The sequence below is a fragment of the Cupressus sempervirens genome, chromosome 7 (assembly GCF_028749045.1).
Source record: "Cupressus sempervirens isolate cs-2001-9-10 chromosome 7, ASM2874904v1, whole genome shotgun sequence".
NCBI classification, from domain to species: Eukaryota; Viridiplantae; Streptophyta; class Pinopsida; order Cupressales; family Cupressaceae; genus Cupressus; species Cupressus sempervirens.
Window position 1 is genome coordinate 145,829,895 of NC_143124.1, and position 18,896 is coordinate 145,848,790.

At 32.9% G+C, this 18,896-nt stretch overlaps 1 protein-coding gene across 2 annotated transcripts in view; it reads right to left on the minus strand.

The window, feature by feature from the left end:
- LOC149545941 (magnesium/proton exchanger-like) overlaps positions 1–18,896 on the minus strand; it is a 281,445-nt gene that overhangs the window by 81,916 nt on the left and 180,633 nt on the right. The window contains exons 11-13 of one of the 2 annotated variants that reach the window (XM_089790887.1): positions 4,126–4,342; positions 3,842–3,971; positions 3,292–3,701 (exon numbers count right to left, since the gene is read on the minus strand). In XM_089790887.1, the coding sequence (XP_089647013.1) occupies positions 3,695–3,701; positions 3,842–3,971; positions 4,126–4,342 (354 nt within the window). In that variant the 3' untranslated portion in view covers positions 3,292–3,694. Of the gene's footprint in view, positions 1–3,291; positions 3,702–3,841; positions 3,972–4,125; positions 4,343–18,896 lie in introns of those variants that run through there. The other variant, XM_089790886.1, reaches the window with a different exon arrangement.

Genomic DNA, 18,896 nt, shown 5'->3' on the forward strand with positions numbered 1-18,896 from the left:
ATGCTTCATTTTTCATGAGCAGCTCATGTTTATCTTTTGGCTTCTCACAAAAATAACACGACTCCACAAATAATTGTCCCTCTTTTCTATTTCTCTTCATTTTTCTCCTAAATTTATCTTAATAAATTATTAATAATAATTTCATCCAAAATTATATGGCATACATCCAAGAGCCTACAATGCATCAATAAATTGTGAGCCTCTCATATGAGAGGTCTTAGGTTCCAATCTACTCGAAATTAACACGTAATAATAATTAATCTACAAATAATAATTAAATGAATAATAAATCATCTAGGCTTCGATTGATTACTTATCTCAAAAAAAAGTATGATGTACCCTTATGAAAGAGACATGACCTATCACATAAGGGATAAGGTATGTACATCTTATTTCTAGCATAGTTAGACCCTCTTGCAACCAAGGCAAACTCATAAATATATTGTAATCATATATAGACCCAAAACCTAGCATTATAAACTATAAAAGATATTTTCATTTTTAATTTATTTATTTTATCATAAATTATTTTTTAATTTAAGAAGATAAAGATAGTGTTGTATAATCTGAGAATAATTTAAAGACTAAGAAAGTAGGCCTAGCTGGAGTTATGGATAAAAGACAAAAACATGGAAATAGAAAGAAGACTAACAAGGAAGGTGGTTCTTCTTCCTCATCATTGATTAGGGTTTCAACCAAAAGAAATTCTTCTAAGTAGGATTACCTGATTGTAAAAGAGGATGTTAGTTCTCTAGGAAAAGTTGAAAGGAAAAAGTTTTTAAAAAAAAAGGTAACAAGAGAGTATGCATAATATAGCTGATGGAAAATAGGCTACTATTCTAGAATATGCCCCAAGAAAGAAATGAAAATCATATAATGGAATATAAAGGGGCTAAATATCCACCATGAAGTTGATGTGGTTAGAAATCTAGTTCAAGATCATAAATTGGATATTCTTCTACTTTAGGAGACTAAGATGGATAAGGAAAAGGCATAAAAAATTAGGTCATAATAGTAAGAGGGTGTTGGCCTATGGTACGATATAGAACTAGAGCGTTAACAACAAATTAACAACATCTAGCACATTAACAACATAATAAAGTATCCATTTTTGCCTCTATCAAAAACATTGAATGAAGTAGAGTATCTTAATGCAAGATTAAAAACTAACAATGGTAACATATTTAAATGAAATATTTAGATAAAAGATGAACCACATAGGGCCAATAACAACAAAAATTATTAAAAAAAGCTAACAAAGCCCCTAGGGATTCCATGGACAAGATGGGAAAAAAAAGAAGAGACCTTATCATAACCAACTAAACATTAGTGTTCCCTCCAAACCTCTTAGAGAGGAGGGTTGAGACCCATTCCTATTTAAGCAAATGAAAGAGATCCTTATAATCTTCATCAACTTTGGATTTCACACCCATGATCCTCTAGACTACATCATATAAAGGGTGGCAAAACAAGTGTGCATCACTTTAATGAAAAACTTGTTAGTGTCATCTATTTTTTTTTTTGAGACTCGCAACCTCCTCTTCAACCCTTTCACAACATCCTCCAACTCCAAAAGTTAGTTTTTTTTTTTTTCCCACCATACTACCAATTTTGGGACAGTGGTGTTAGACTTAAAGATCCTCCTCAACAAGAACATGTGGGTGGCATGGGTGGGAAGTTAGGGATGGGGCTCAGGGTAGGGAGGACTATCACTAGGACCATGGGGGGAAGGTAGGGAGGGGAGGGGAGGGGTAGCAAGGTGCCCAGAAGTTGTGTCCTTAATCACCAGGGGGTGGGGGGAATCTCTCTCTAAAAACTAGAAGAATGCTAGAAGAATGCTAAGGATACTCATTAGAAGAATCTTCATCAACACTTTTTTCACAATGGACTCATTTGCTTTGAGGGCTTGTTTGTATTTTTCTTTTGCCAATTTGTTTGACCTATAGGCTCTAGGGGCTTCAATATAGTCATCGAAATCAATGTTGAAAACCACTCTCTAACCTTTTTTTAGTGGTCAAGGGGGTGTGATCTTGGCTCTTTTCTTTTTGGGATCCTTGGAATTAGAAGTAGGATAAAAGGCCTCTTTTTTTAATGGATTTTTGGTACACCTTTACCTACCACCATTCTAGGGGAGACTAATGTCCTATGTTGAACCAAATAGGGAGGCCTCATTATGTGACATAACTTCAACAAACACATTAACAAAGAAGCAAAGGGCTAGGTAGAAGCTATACAACCTCTAGATAAGACCCTAGTGCTAGACAAACTCATTTTCCAAGGCTTTAGCCTCCTTAATGGACTCCACATTTCTTTCCATGAAGTGTAGGAGAAAAGATGGAATAGAAATGAAATCCTTATTCCTAAAAGATGGTTTAGGAAAGGAAGGTGAAAGAAGTAGAAGACAATGAACTTATCTTCCAGAAGTGAAATATTTCATGATGATATAACATACGTGAGACCAAATATTAGAAAGTTCCTCATGATTGTAACCACCTTTCTTCACATACTCCTCCTTAGAGGCTCTAGAAAACTAGAAATGTCCTCGCGGCTATAACCACCCTTCTTCACATACTTCTCTTTAGAGGCTCTAGAAAACTAGTAATCTTTTTGTGTTCCAAAGTTTTATTGATTTGTTTTCCACTTGCAGCCCTCAGTAAAAAGCCCTATAGCCTTTCCAATCACCTCTTCCTTAACATCAAAGTTTATCCCATCCAGGACTGGAATTTGATGGCCGTATTGGCCATTTTTGGACTTTTAAACCGTATATGACATGTTAAAAAATTGTAAGACCCTATGGTTTGATGGGTTATTTTCTGAAAGAACCGTCAATATGACAAGTAAAATTATTCCTAAACCATCAATATTTGTTATAGGTAAGTTAGCATTATATTTAATATTATACACAAATGCGATTTTACAATATGTATAATATATAGATAATATACATCTATGGTAAATATATATTATTTTATATTATAGGCATTTCTAAATTATTTTTCCTCTTTAGTTATGTTTCTATTTTGGTGAATGTATACTTATATTTATTTAGAATCTTGTTGACATAAAAAAATAATGAATTTTAAAAATCTGTTAAAGTAACTTAGAAACTTGCTTTTAAAGATTTTTGTGTATAGTACTATTATAATTATAAGTTAGTCATAAAGAATTTTGCATATATTAGTAAATCATATTATTGTTTTCTAATATTTAAATTTAAAATGATCTGTTAAATATTTTTAAATAATTTTTAACAATCAATTTTTTTATCAAAACTTAAGATGAAAGGTAGTAAAAAAAAATTAGCCGTCCTTAAAAAATCATATGAGAGGCATGGCGACCGTCAAATTCCAGGCTTGAATTCCTATCCATAGTAACCCTTCGTTTATTCCAGATGGAAACAAATTAACAAGCCACCGTCTTATCAAAACCACCCGCCATGCTCTCATAACGGGCACAATACCACCCTCACTGCACGCAAAGATCACCGCACGATAGCATAAATTGTTAATAACAATTTTAGCAAACATTACCCAGTAATCAAACTTCCCTCCGCTTGAGCTGTGTTTGGCGTGCGATAAATCCCTATTCATTGGTTCCAATATCCTTCATCTACTATAGGGCGGAGGGGCCTCCCCACCAAGTGAGGAATTAATGCCGACTCTTGGCGTGCATTGAATGTTTGTAGCAAGTTGGCTCATCTCCTGCCACCCACCTCAGCAAAATAGGAAAGGGGCCTCTCAAAAGTGTATGCTCATGTAATAGTGAACTTGAGAAACAAAATGAGATGATGCCACAAAAATAGGATTGTTACATAGATGAGATTCCCAAGAAAATATCAAACCTGCATGTGATGTTTGCAATGGCTGAATCGGCTGTCGTTTGCCGTTCTGCTGCTATCTTGCTTCCAATCAGATCAGGCCATGAAGTTCCACTAGCAAGAGCTGTGAAAGCTATGACGTATGGGTTTAATCCTGTAGATATTAAATAGTCCCGAAAATCTGTAATTTTTATATAAATCATGATCAAGAATAGATAAACTCCTAATGGATAGCAAATTAAAGATTTTAGGACACAAAAAAGTGGATATCATTATGGTAAACTATAGAGGAAGAACAAAAAAGGAACCTGTTACACAGCTTATCAGATCCGTAAGCTCAATAAGAACATATGAGATCCCAGTCATACAGCACAGGGAGACAATGAAAGCCACCCATCCATGGGCAATGTCAGCAGGGGGAATAAAAGCAAACGAAATCCTCCAAGGAAGATTTATTAATCGCCAAAGTATTTTTAATGATCGAAAGGGAACCCCACTGTTCTTTTTTGTCTCGTAGTCTTCCATCTGTACGTAGGAAAAAAGATAGGATTTAGTGAAAACACTGGTGATCTTGTCATTGTATTCAATCAAATAGAAGACAGCATCTATATTTTCCTAATACAGAAAAATATAGAAATAATCATTTGTATCAATATTAAAATTTGACTTCTCAATGAAAGCAACTGTGAACGCAGCACTCTTCTCAAAGGACTGACCTACAAACAATGCGACATAAATTGATGTATAAATGTATTCAATTAAAATATGAAGTACTTTGTGTTGGAAAATAAAATTTAAGAAGTCCTTTGTCAATTAGCATCAAGACATTAGGGCATAGTCCAAAGAAGAGATCATGCATTTATACCCTAGAGGATATACCTAACAAAACAAGTGAATGTCCTATCAGACAAGAATCTTTTTATCTAGCAATCACAATTGTATTTACAGAATAGCCTTCACAGTCTATTTATTTCTCAATCATATTTACGGCCTGTACTAGGGACTAAACAAGAAAATATGCATTTTATAATAATTGTAAACAACCCAATTAATAATCACAAATTACAAATTCCCTATAACATCTCTATTTGCACCCCATTTGGAATTTTTATAATAAAAATCCCCCCTTGCTCTTCTTACGTAGGGCAATAAATATCTACTCCGCTCTTCATTTCTACAGACTGATATAGTGGAGGGGTCATTGCTATCCATTGACGAGGAGTCACAAGTACAATTTCTATGTTGAGGAGGAAGTCACAAGTCACAATTGAATGTGCATTGTGAGGACTATATTGTCGATTTTCCAATTTTTCTTTCAAGCCTGAAAGAAAAAATTGTAATAATTAAGTGGATAGGCTTCTTTCCTTGGAAGACTTTGGCCGGATTGTTCAATCCGGCAGTCTTATGTCAGGAATCAGCCATCGGAAAAACCAGCGTTGAAAGCCACGCTGGATACAAGTTGCCGTTGTTAAATCCTTATTTATTTGATATCAATACATGTGTTCGTCATGCTGAAAACGGAAATCTGGAGATCCTTGGGTAGCGGCTTCTGGTTCCATGTCATCATCTGGTTTCATGGCATCAGCGCGAAACAGGAAACAAGGAATGAGTGCAAGAATCGCATAATTTGATGAAGCTCCATCCAATAGAACGTGCTGATTATTCCTTCATACTCGCCAGCTAAATCTTTCGAAGGATTTAATTTTAACGTTACGAGCAATACTCCTTTCTGTTTGGCTGTGGGAATAGGAATAGCGGAATAGGAATAGCTATTCTGAAATAGAAAATGGAGCTCTTTATCTCTGTTTGGTTCAGTCAATATTTGATGGGGAATTCGTGGATCTCAAAATTTATGTTTTCTAAAATAAATAAAAGTGGAATAGGAATACGTATTCCAATAACATCTATTTGGGTGGAATTGCAAAACTTCATTTTTGAGTCAAAATTGGAATACCTATTCCTATTTTATTCCAATAACATCTATTTGGGTGGAATTGCAAAACCTCATTTTTGAGTCAAAATTGGAATAGGTATTCCTATTTTACTTTGTATTCCAATTCTGATTTGATCCATCCAAACAAAGAATTCAAAATTTTATAAATTTACATATACTTATTCCACTTGTATTCCCGTTGCCAAACAGCCTTTAAGAAATTAAATATTGCCAATAAACAACTTTGACTTACATTATAATAAGTCAAAAAATTTCAATATATAAATTAAGATAAATAATTGCACATATAAATTAAAATATGTTGATTTTTGAAAGGTTATATCTTAAAATATACTATTGTATGGAACATGGCAGGCGGGGTAATCAACCCTGGAACTATTGAGTGTTGAGCAGCACGAATATTCACTCTATAAGTAATTCAATCCATGATATACGATCTTATTGTAGAAAAGTTAGAGCTGGTGTATAGGCTTTCACTCTGTGTTGTAGAATATTGCAAGAGCATTTGGATATATAAACATTTAGACAGCATGGAAATTGGATTATATCTTGGTTGATGGTTGATTTATAATAAGAACAATTTTAGGGCTGAGCTTATTATTATTTTTGTTTTGATTAATTATTATTTAGTTAGATTTTATTTGTAATAGTAAAATAATAGTGAAATGAAAGTTAAAAACAATGAATATGAATATATTGTGTAAGCATCTCTATAGAAAAAAAATCTAAGGTTTTTATTGTAGGTTTTAAAATAAGGTTCAGAAAAGGGCAACTATCTAGGAGGAGGGTGAATCATTGTAGCAAAATTAGATGAATAAGTTCACAAAATGGAATTAGGTCATATGAGTTTTTCCTTAAAAATGAGATTATTATTTAATTAAAACTCACTAACAAAAAGAAACAGAGTAAAAATTAAGTGGAAGATTAATAGCAAGATTAAAATCATTTTAATATTAGCAGTGTATTTTAATTGCATTGCTGACTATGTTAATGTCTATGAGTTGGTAATTTTCTAATTTTTATTTATTTTACAGTTACATTAATTTATGTTAGTAACAATAGGTAGTTCATATTACTAATTTATGTTAGTTAAATTTGTCTTTAGTAAGTTTTGTATTTTAAGTTTCTTTTTCAATTAGTTTTGACTGAGTAATTAGAAATAACTCATAGTAGTTTTACTATTATTTATTCTTTTATAAAAATTACTTCAAAACTAAGAATGATTCAATACTATCTTCTTTTGAAACCCTCTCTTGCATTTTAGGGCAAAAGGTATATCTTTATAAGTAAAGAATATAAATTAAAAGCTGTATAAACCTTCTCTTTTTAATTAAGCTCTATTTCTAATTTTTGATAGATGTTGTTTCAATGCAATCATTCTATAAATAAATTTGTGAAAATAGTGTTATGTTTAAACAAGTGTCAATCCTTTAGGATGCATTTATTGCAATGAACTTAGTAGTCTAAATATAAGATATAAAACTTGGTAGATCAAACCAAAATTTGGAATAGAGGAAGAAGAAAGAAAAAAAATGAAGAAAACAAAAAGGAGGAGAAGAAGGAGAAGAAAAAGAAAGAGAGGAGGGAAATTTGAACTTCTGACTTTATTTGTTAATATTAGGTTTGCTACTAGTTTTCTATTTTGACAAGTTTTTATAACTATCTCTTTTATAAATTTGGTCGATAAGCATATGCTAGTTTGGTTTAACTAGTTATTAATCAAATTCATTTTAACCAATTAGTTATTAAGGGTTTTTTAAGTTTTCTACACTATTTCAATTTTAAAAATGATTAAATAAATATATTTCTTAAAAATATTATTTTGATGTATTATTATAAAATAACTTCTTTAAATCTATAAAAATTGATAATATTAATACAAAGTTAATTATTACATTTTACTTTTTGTTATTTATGCATAAATTTAGATATTAAATAAATATTATTTTATTTATTTATATTATATTTTGCATTATGATTGCTCTACTCTATTTTTACATTATATTTTCATAATCAATTTTATTTCTACACTATATTATTATAATCAAAATTTTAATATTAAATATTATAACTATAATCAGCAAATGTTGCAAAGAGATAACTCACAAGAAATTAAAAAACCTTTCTAGTTTTTAAATATTTCTCTTTTATTTCAATCTTGGGCCAACCATTTGTATCAGAGCACTGGAATAAATCTGTGTGAAGTTTTTGAAGATGGGAGTATTTTTACAAGAACCAAAAAAACATGGTTTGGGTGAATCAATTCTCTTTTTATAAAGATTTCTACAACTTGATTTCTTTTCTCAGTTATTTAATTTTGTAGTTTCTGAAAATTATATAATAACTTCTTTAATAATTAAATTTGTAGTTTGATGTATTATTATAAAATAACTTCTTTTAAAATCTATAGAAATTGATAATATTAATACAAAGTTAATTATTAGATTTTAGTTTTTGTTATTTTTGCATAAATTTAGATGTTAAATAAATATTATTTTATATATTTATATTATATTTTGCATTACCATTGCTCTACTTCATTTCTACACTATATTTTCATAATCAATTCTATTTCTACACTATATTATTATAATCAAAATTTTATTCTTAAATATTATAACTATGATTAGCAAATACTAATCACTACGTTGTAGAAGAGATAACTCACAAGAAATTTAAAAAACTTTCTAGTTTCTAAATATTTCTCCTTTATATCAATCTTGGGCCAGCCGTGGTATTAAAGCATTGGAATAAATCTATTTGTGAAGTTTTTGAAGATGGGAGCACTTTTAAAAGAACAAAAAACACTGATTTTGGGGAATCAATTTGTTTTTTATAAAGATTTCTATAACTTGGTTTCTTTTCTAAATTTCAGCAGTTGTTTAAATTTGTAGTTTGTGAGAATTGTGTTTTTGTTTTATTTTTTGGATTCATAGTGCAATCTATTGTTTCATTGATTGGGGAAACATTGTTCAAAAAAGATATTTGGATATAATAGCATAGAAAATTAGAAAATACACTTATCTTTAATGATTTATAGTCAAAAATATTTGATGGAAATACTCGGCCCGTAGAACCAACTGATGCTAAAGAAATATGGCTATAAAAAAATTCAAATCTTTGGCATTGATAAGGGTTTTTGTTAACAAGAAGTGTACCGATATATATAGGGATGCACATTTTCTTGGGATGGCCTTCGTAATTTGTTTTTAAAAATATTTGATTCAAAATTAGAGTTTATTTAGTTGCAATTAAAATTATTTAATCTTGAGTTGAAGACTAGTGATATTATGAGTCTAGCTTCTGAAATTAGAACCATTAAACAAGATGTTGATGTGGTTTGAAAGTTTATATATATATATATATATATATATATATATATATATATATATATATATATATATATATATATATATATATATATATATATATATATATATATATATATATATATATATATATCATAGTTTTTATTAAAGCACTTCTACCAACACATTCCACATATTTAGAGTCCCTTCAAGCAAGCAAGCAATTATAGACCAAGACCATTACTTGTGATCTATTGGTTGAACAATTAGTAGAGAGAAAGCATTAGGAAGGAAAATAGATAATATAAATAAAAATGTGTCTCTTTCTCATCAAGAGAAACCTCTAAGTAAAATCTCATCAAGAGGTTGTTATAGTGATAGAGGGAAAGGTAGAGGTCAATGGAATAAAAATTATTGATAAACAATTTTTATATTGTAAAAGATGAGGTAGAAGAGGTAGTCATGAAGCACATGAATGCAAGATCTCTTGGGATAAGAAAGAAAGTTTTAATGAAAAAACTTTTAAGCAAAACGATAAAACTAAAGTTTATAATGTGTTGCCTCACTTTAGTTTAGTCGAGTCAATTGACCCTTTTCTTCCTCAAGTGATCAGTACCTGCATCGGGTTTTTCATTTTTCCCTTCTCTCGCATTGTATGGTCGAGTGGGTTTTGTTTATCATCATGAGTCTTTGGGGTACTTTAGGACCTTGCTCGATGGAGATTCTTAAATTATGTTACTTCAGATGAACTTACTTGCAACTCATTTTGTTCCGAACATATAGAAAGTTGAACTGGCGAAAAATCAAGTTTCATCTTCCCCTTGGCGGGTTTTCGCACCCCGAAGGTGAAACTCCGCCGAGATTCACAAATGTGATTTCCAAGCTTAAATGAATAGAAGCGAATTATGTTATGGACAAATCATTCAAGTGTTGCCATGTTCTCGCTGTGGGAATCTTTCAAAACTCACTAAGATGATAAAAAAAGGACATCGGCGAAAAACTCAAAAACAACTTCTCCTCGGCGGGTTTCGAACAAAGAAGTCAGTTTTTTGAAACAGCATTTTTGAAAGAATAAAGTGATTTTGTGGGTCCCAACTTTCATTTGCGAAGCCAGTTTTATATTTTTTGAAGGCTTAAAGTAAAGTGGTTAGGGCAGAGAAGGTAGAACGAGGGAAAAGGCAAAAAAGTGGAAATCATCTTCTCCTCTACGAGGTTTCTACCCTTGAAGGCAATGTTCTGCATCCAACAGAAAATCACTCTTGCAAGCATGGTTATTTGACAAATCGGTTACAGGAGGCTAAAAAAAAGGTAAGGGAAGCATGTTGATCACTTTGAGGAAGGTATTCTATTCAAAATCTAGCTGAGCGAAATTTTACTCATGGAGTACTCCATTCTTAATTCTCCGCAGCTTGGTGAAAAATGGGAAAGTAAAACTATAATAAAGGAAAATAACCGTTGGGCCAACGGAAATAGTGAAAAGACAAGAAATAATTTGTTGTAACCTCCACATTTACTAATCTAATATATTTATCATTTAATTCGTTTGTGTGGCATGGATTTTAAAGATTAACGGGTGGATTGGAGTTTCTATATAGAGATGAACATAATAGATTTTCAAACTACTGCTTACTCATTTGAACTGTTATGTTGTTAAGTTGAATATTGATTCCGAAATCCCCACAGATACAAAGTTCTACTCTCTATCTTATTTTGAGTTTTAAGATTTCCAATTTATCTCTACCTCAATCGAGATGGCAACAAGATTTGTTGGATTTGATGGATTGGGCATAATCAAGTCTACATGGAAAAATATCACAGACACTTCACTCCATTTCTTTGACATGCAAGATTTCCAAAGAAGGTTAAGGACGGAACCAATCCATCCCATAACGGAGAAACTCCAAAGAAGTGGGCTAGTAGAAGTAGCAAAATTTCTCATAGCAGTACAAGCCCCAGAGCTAATTATTGAATGTATCAATCACTATAACCTAGATATGAAACAAATCTTACTGCCTGATCAAACGGTGTTAATCTCAATTAATAGGGAAGCAGTGGTCAATTGTCTAAGGATTCTAGAAAGAGAGGAATTCTTTGAATTAACAATTGGAGGAGCTATGCCTGAATTCTCTTTGAAGAAGATGATGTGGCGAAAGGAGATCATGAGTTCTTGGTTCCAAAAGCCAAGGGGAGCTAAAAGTACAGTTCCTAAAACCCTTTTTGGCACTGATCTCAAGCTCGAGATCGTGGACATTCTAGTTCTTTTGCATTGATTGAAAGGTGAGGTCGAAGCCCTTAACTTTGTAGAACAATACTTCTTTTTGGTGCAAATTATTTGCTCGGATACACAATATGTTGACTGGGCATATGAGGTAAGTAATCATCTATCTAGGGCTCTCAATGTAGCCAAGTTATACAATTCATTTTATATGTCTTCTTTCTTGATATATATGTTGGCTTCCCTACAATCATGGTCGGGCCTTCCTAGAATAGAGAATTTTCCAGATGATCATGTAAAGAGTTATGAGTTTTACCCATGCTTGTAGTTACAGAATAGTTATGCAGAGTATATCAGAGTTGATGCATTTACAATGAGGCTTTGCAGGGAACTCCAAGGGTGTCCAGAGAGGAGATTCAGCCCAAAAGCAATCGTGACCATCAGTCAGTTGGGTAGTTATTTCATCCAATTCTCATCCTTTTCATATTTTCGTCTTGTAGCTTTAAATGGATTTCCCCTAAAGCTGCTCAAATATTCGGATGACATGATCGTGCTCATTGAGATCATGAGACAAGTAATCCATGTGAATGTGTTGAGTGCTAGTTTGAAGAAAAAGGGATACGAATTTCCCATAAAAGTTGGGCCATACAGTTGTGAGTCCCGATCCAATGCCAAAAACATGCTCAAGGCATTCGAGAACAAGTTCAAATTAGAAGAATATGAAGTGGTGAGGCCTATATTTGACCCAAATGGGTATGCCAGAGATGTGCTTCAAATTGGAAGCGTGATTAAGCATGTTACTATTGTGGAAGATTATTGGGCGGATTGTAAAAATGAGTTGGAAAGCTGAGATTGGGCTTTTGCTAGATTGACAATAGAACAAATAAAGACATATGGCATTAACTTAGATGTGGAAGGGCTAGAAGATGAGGGGCAAAATATGTATAGTAATACATATTTGACCAAATTGAAAAATACTCCAATTAGTTTTGAGCCATATGTTGATGTGGAAGAAGACCTTGATGTTATGATGGCCTGGATTGTCAAAAGAACTGGAAAATGGGTCAAGTGGATAGCAAAAATGGGCCAGAGTAGGAGCAAGACTACTCAAGCTTCTCCAGCCACTGCTACTCCCACTTCTTCTCAAAGTGCCACACCTAGTGTTACAACTTCGGCTGCTCAAGGACCTACTCAATCTGCAGGAGGAGGTGACCAACCCCCGAAGAAGAATATCTTAATAGCTCCAACTTGCCAAGGAGGTCCTCTACTAGTTATTGGAGCCCAAGCTAGCATCGAAGAAAAGAGGACCGAAGAGCCGAAAGATGGTGTTACTGCTCTAGTTTCACCTCCTCATGTTATTGTTCCAGTTTCACCTCCTCATGTGACTGCTACTCCATCTCCTCATCATAGCCCTGGTCCATCTGCAAGCACTCCCCTTTTGAAACCAACTGGTTCCCCCATTCAGATAGTAGAGATTGGGGATGAACAAAGTAGTAGCAGAAAATCCACTGAATCTGACGAAGCTGCAAGGAAAACTCAAGAGAAAGAGAAAGCCCCAAATTCTTCTAGGCTTCTATTTCAGAATCCTAAGAATCCTTTTTCTACAACTTCAGCACCAGTGACTCTGGTGAAAAAGAAAATGTTCAGTATAGAGTCACTTGGGGCTGCTTCTAAAGTGATCAGCACAGAGCCCTAGCTAGAAGACACCTTAGAAAGGAAGAGAAAGAGGAAAGAGGAGAGTATCCCTACAAAGGATGTTGTGTCTCAAGCAGTTCACTCTAGATCTACAGTAGTGAAAGCTAAGAAGCAAAAGACTTTATCAATACTTGGGCAAGATCCAAAAACAAGACACTTAACAATGGAGGTAGCAAAGCCAAACAAAGCAAGGAGAATTAAGCACATGACACTCGATGATTTCACTCTACATTCGATTGATCTTGGAGAGGCTAGGCATGATACAAAGGTGGGCCTATGGAGATCAAGTAATTAGGTGATAGAAGAACAATTGGAGAACCTCAAATTGTCAAAAATCAGAATGAAGGTCGAGATTGAAGAATTGAAAAAATTTATTAGGTAATTGATTGTTCCATTGGCAACCATTACTGGTGTGCTTGCTATTGAGAACCCTATAGCAAAAGAAGTGCAAGCCTTCATCTCACAACTTCAAAAGGATGGGCATTTTGGCCAGATCAAAAGAGAATGGATTGAGAAACTCAATGCAGATGGAACTGCTCTGATTGATCAAATTGGAAATGTTATCCTTCGATTGGAAATTGAGAAGGATAATATCATATCTAATCACAACACTTTGGCCACAGATAAGGCAAGATGTGATGAATGTATTTCTCTCCTGAATATGGTCATCTAAATGAAGGCAAAAGAGGCAGTTGAAGCAAAGATTTTGAAGAAAGGGACTGAGCCTCTTTTCGAATGGCTTCAAAACATGCAATTTAAGTAGGAGATGATTCAAGAGGCTAAAGAAGGACTCAAAGAAGCAAGGGAAAAAGTGAGGAAAACCCAAGATAGAGCCTTTGAACTCATGCAAGGATTACACACTGACCCACAAACCAATGGGCAAGGGAAAGCTCTCATTCGGGTAGAAGTAATGAAAAAAAAATTCTCCACATAATTGAGTAATCTATCTGGAATGACTTCAAGCAATCAAAAATGAGTGGTAGAGTTGTAGACGCTTGGTGGATACGTACATGTGGCTACTGGAGAATTGACAAGTCAGCTAAATGCAGTGAAGGAGCTGGCTCGAGAGCATTCGAAGTGGCTCTAAAGATTCACTAATGTACATGTGCCTAGTCATGAAGAAATGATTCCAATTATAGTAGTTGCTAAGGCATAAAGAGTGAAAATTGAAAAGGGAAAGAAGTCTAAGTGATTTAGTTGACACTCCCTTTTTGTTCTCTGATGTAAATTTTGCAAATTTTGTAAAATTTGTAATATGAAAAACTGGCATCTTGCCATTTGTCATCCTCAGAAGATGAACCAATTAAAATTCCTATTGTAATAGTCATCTCTCAACTCTATATGTATGAAGTTGAACGATTAATGAAAGGTTGGAAAATTTTTGGTGTGAGGTACCTTTGTTGCAGAGACAATTGAGAGTATTCAATATCAATTATTTTATGTTCCATAGGATTAGAAGTTAGTATTTTCCTCATATGATTTGAATTAGAACAAGGAAGAAACAAAGTTTTACTTCCCCTATTTGTAATATAACGAATGAATGAGATAAGTATTGTTATTGTTCATTCGAAGAGGAATCCTTAGTATGATTAATTCATAGTTCAAGTTTAGATTCAAATTCTCATAGTTTAATTTTTAGAAAGTTTTATGAATTCATAAGATTTGTGGATGCATAAAATCGATTAGCTATTTTAGAATTCAAACCTGCCTAAGTTAGGTCTTGTCTAAGTCTAACTTGGTTACACCTCTACTGTTCTCGGGTTAAGAACACATCCTCATTAAATAGTAGGAAAAAATATAATTCACTGAAAATCTATCATAGAGAGCTATACCTATCAATTTAGAGAAAAGCCTTTCATTTACGGGTGGCTTTTCAACTGTTGTATTCAGATATTGTTCCAGAAACTTGGGATTTAAAGAGTCAAAACAAAAAGAACAAATTTGTTTACCAACATAATGATGATAAATGTTTAGATGATAAAATTTTAGGAGCATCTCAATTTTCTTTTGATAGTGATGGTGATCAATATGTACTTTCTATTTCAGAATTTGCATCTAGTTCCTCATGGTATGATTCTTGGATTTTAGATACTAGTAGCACAAAGAAAATAAATTGAAACTCTCACTGGTGCAGTTTGGGATAGAAGAGGCTTGTGAAGGTTGAAATAATTACTGATCTCGAGACATGTTTAGGCACATATGTTGCTCCATACAAGATTTACCAATTCAACTCGCCAAATAGTGTACCATGTGGAACTATAAATTTAGCATACAAAATTGTGAAGAAAGGTTTGAAGTTAGACCTTGTCAAGTTGTTGCTTAAACAACTTGAGGAAAACATAAAAACCATTCATGTGGAAAAGACAAATAAATGCAAGTATTGTTTTCTTTTGGTATGTATATTTTTCTATTTGCATACAAGACCCCAAGGAGACCATACAAGTAGAATAAATTGATCCTACCTAAAAATTTGAACTTGATGATAAAGACGACGAATATGAACATGTGTCTATTCAAGATATTGTGGATGATGTACACAATATGGTAAAGGATATAACTAACAATTCTTACAAATATAACCATGGAAGATCTTACTGGTAAAGATCTAGGTGATCGAGTGAAGAAGGATGAAGATGTGATGGTTGACATCAAGCCTAATACTGAAGAACATTCAATAACCAAGTCATCTCACATGTACGCATACTAGGCTATGCACCTATAATCGATATAATAAAGGGATATAAGAGGCCTGAGATACACAATGAAGCACAAAATGTAGATACTACTAATAATAATTCTTTCAATTCTTTTATTAGTAATGTACCAATGGATATAGATACAACACAAACCAAGCAACAAGGAAAAACTACTCAAGAAGGAGACAAGGGTGCCTAGCAACAGACTAGTGATGCAAATGATGGTACCACGCAGACTAGACGATACACAAAAGATGATGTTTCTACTAGTAGTAGGCAACAAGCCCAAGAACCTTTGAGTGAGAGATTAAAGGGGCTAGGACATCATGCTCAACCTGAGCAGAGTTCACTAGGTGAACAAATAAAGGATACATAGAAATAATATGAGGTTCAGCCTCATGTGCAACAAGTTCAAACTATTATACAATTAACACTAGACCAAGGAAACAAGGAGAGAAAAAGAAAGATAAAGAGACTAAACAGACATACCAAGAGCTTAAGGCTCCATTGCCACCAAATATTTCACCAAGCACAAGCACTATAACTTCAAAGGATAAGAAGAAGAAGAGGAAGACTTCATCCAGACCCAATCCAGTGACACTAGATGAAGTAATTATCATTACCAGATAGGGAGCCTCATACTTTAGACCCAAATTCTCTAACAAAATTTAGAGAACTTTGTACTCCAAAGGTAGAGAAAGATATATACCAAGGAAAGAAATGAAAAACAAGCAAGTGCTAGATGATATAAGGATATCTTATTGGAAGTTGTTCTTGATACAACTCTAGATGAGAAAGCCCCTATCTTGGAGCAACTAGTATAATTAGTTGATAAAGTGAATGAGCATGGTGTAGATACATACATAAAACTGATGGAGAAATCAAAAAAGAAATTCAAAAATAAAGTATTGGAGAAATTAGCACAAATAATTGTAATACAATAAGTGAAACTTTCCACTATGATTACCAAGCTAGAGGCTCTTGTACAAATTTTATTTGATTGTTTCAAAAATTATGTAATGTTCCTCATATCACTCAGGAGATTAAAGAGAAGTTATAGAATTTTGGTGAAGATATAAAGACAAGTGTAGATAGATTGGCAATTGACCCAAGTTTCTACCTTGTTCACTACACCAAAGTGAAATTTTATACAGAGGTTTAGCATGAACTCTTAGCAAAAGAAGACAAGGTAAGGGCTAAAGTCAATAAGATGAAATATTTTTTATTACCTCATCTTGACGTTATGTGGAGACACATTAAATAGGTCAAGGATCTGATCGTTGCACCTAGATAGTCAATTGCAGCTCCTATGGTAGACCTTGGAGCCAAAGTGAACGTGGAGAAGTAGATACTAAAAATATTGAAGACTAATTAGGACTCCACCATGGCTATAATGATGAAATGTCACCAAAACTTTTTTGATCAATTGTGAGTATATTTAATGAAGAAATTCTAATTTTTTGTGTTTTTGGCGTATGTGTCAAAAAGGGGATTATGATTGTATGGGATCAAAAAGAGGAATGGTATATAGGGGGAGTATATGAAATTTTGAGAAAATGTAGAAGTGTTGTATGCAAAAAGAATTTTGAAAATGATTTTGCAAACTACATGATATACCTAATGTAAAGAAAATATGTATTTAGGGGGAGTTAAGAAATTGTGACTAAGTTAGTTTTTGAGCTATCATAAGATTTTTACCATAATGCTAAAGCGGGAGAATGTTACATACACAAATTCATTGTTGTCATCAGTGCAAAATGTTTTTCAGTGACAATAGAAGATGTTTGTCAGTGAATGTTGTTACCAAGCCATGGCATATAGACCGAGTCAAGTAAGAACATAATTATAAGTATGAATATTGTTGTAACTAAGCTCTACATATCAAGTATATATATGTACACCGAATGAAAAGCATATCTAGTAAGAATGGACAAAGTATTTACCAAGCTACATAGGAAGCACCTCAAAGTTTGGAATGGTACAAAATTCTATGTGTTTCAATTCCACCAAGAAAAAAACATTTTTTTACAAATCTACAAGAATACTAGGTAAGATTTATTAGGAAGAGCAATTTGAATGTATATGATTTCAAGGAAAGGTATTAACCAATAAAATAGAAGAAATGTAAGGAAGGTAAATGAAGATGATAAGGATGATTCTAGATCATAGTTCTTAATCAATGGTGTATTCTAGAAGATTCCTAAAGCCTAATTAGATCGTGGATCGAAGATGTAAAATATCTCTATATAAGGACCTAAAGAGGAATGGTTAAATGTTGTTGTTGTTGCTATGTTATGTTGAAGAGGGGATATGTTAGAAGAATGACAAGGTAAATCTACTACAGGGTAGAGTAGCAAGAAGAAAAGGAAAGATTCGTTAAATTAGTCACTGAAGGTGATAATGTTTTGAGAAGAAGAGTCATCTGAATAGAAAAGTAAGTTTCATTTTATTAGATAATATTTACCTATATTTTCTTACCATTATAGTAGACAAATCCTTTGACAAGGTAGACCTAATAGTCTATTTGTAAATATCTTAACTGAGTTCTCACTTTGTATTGTGATGTAAAATCCTTGAAAAAGGTAGATCCTTATAGATCAAATTCTATACCTCCTCATAAAGTAAGTAACCAAAAGTGATAAACATTGTATTCCTAACAATGCAACCTCTTACTCAATTAGTGATGGATTTGTGGGTATTATCCCCACCATAGTTTTCCCTCTAACCAAGGGTTTATGCGTGACCAAAATATTTGTATCGTATGTTATGATGTTGTGGTTTATAGTTACATGCTTATGATGAAGTAGATTAGCTATGTCTATTTTCATTTCAAGTATTGAAGTTAAGAATGTGCATGTCTACCAAGATGATAAGTCAAAAGGCCAAATCAGATTTGAATAAGTGTAAAAAATTTTAAGGATATTGATTTGAATAAGCGTAAAAAACTTTAAGGATACTAATCTGGATATTGATTCATTGAAATATAGATGTGTGATATCAATAGCTAGAAGTGTCATGTTTTGTAGATATCTTTGATCGGTCCACCTTCATGTCATCCCTTATTTCTATTATGCAGCTTTTATTTTGTCCCCAAGAAAAATTCAAAAACTAATAATTTTTTTCCACATTATTTCATTTCATTCAACTAGATCCATAATTGTCCTTGCCAAGTGGCTATGGTCAATTGAGTTAATGCTACATATGTGTTAAC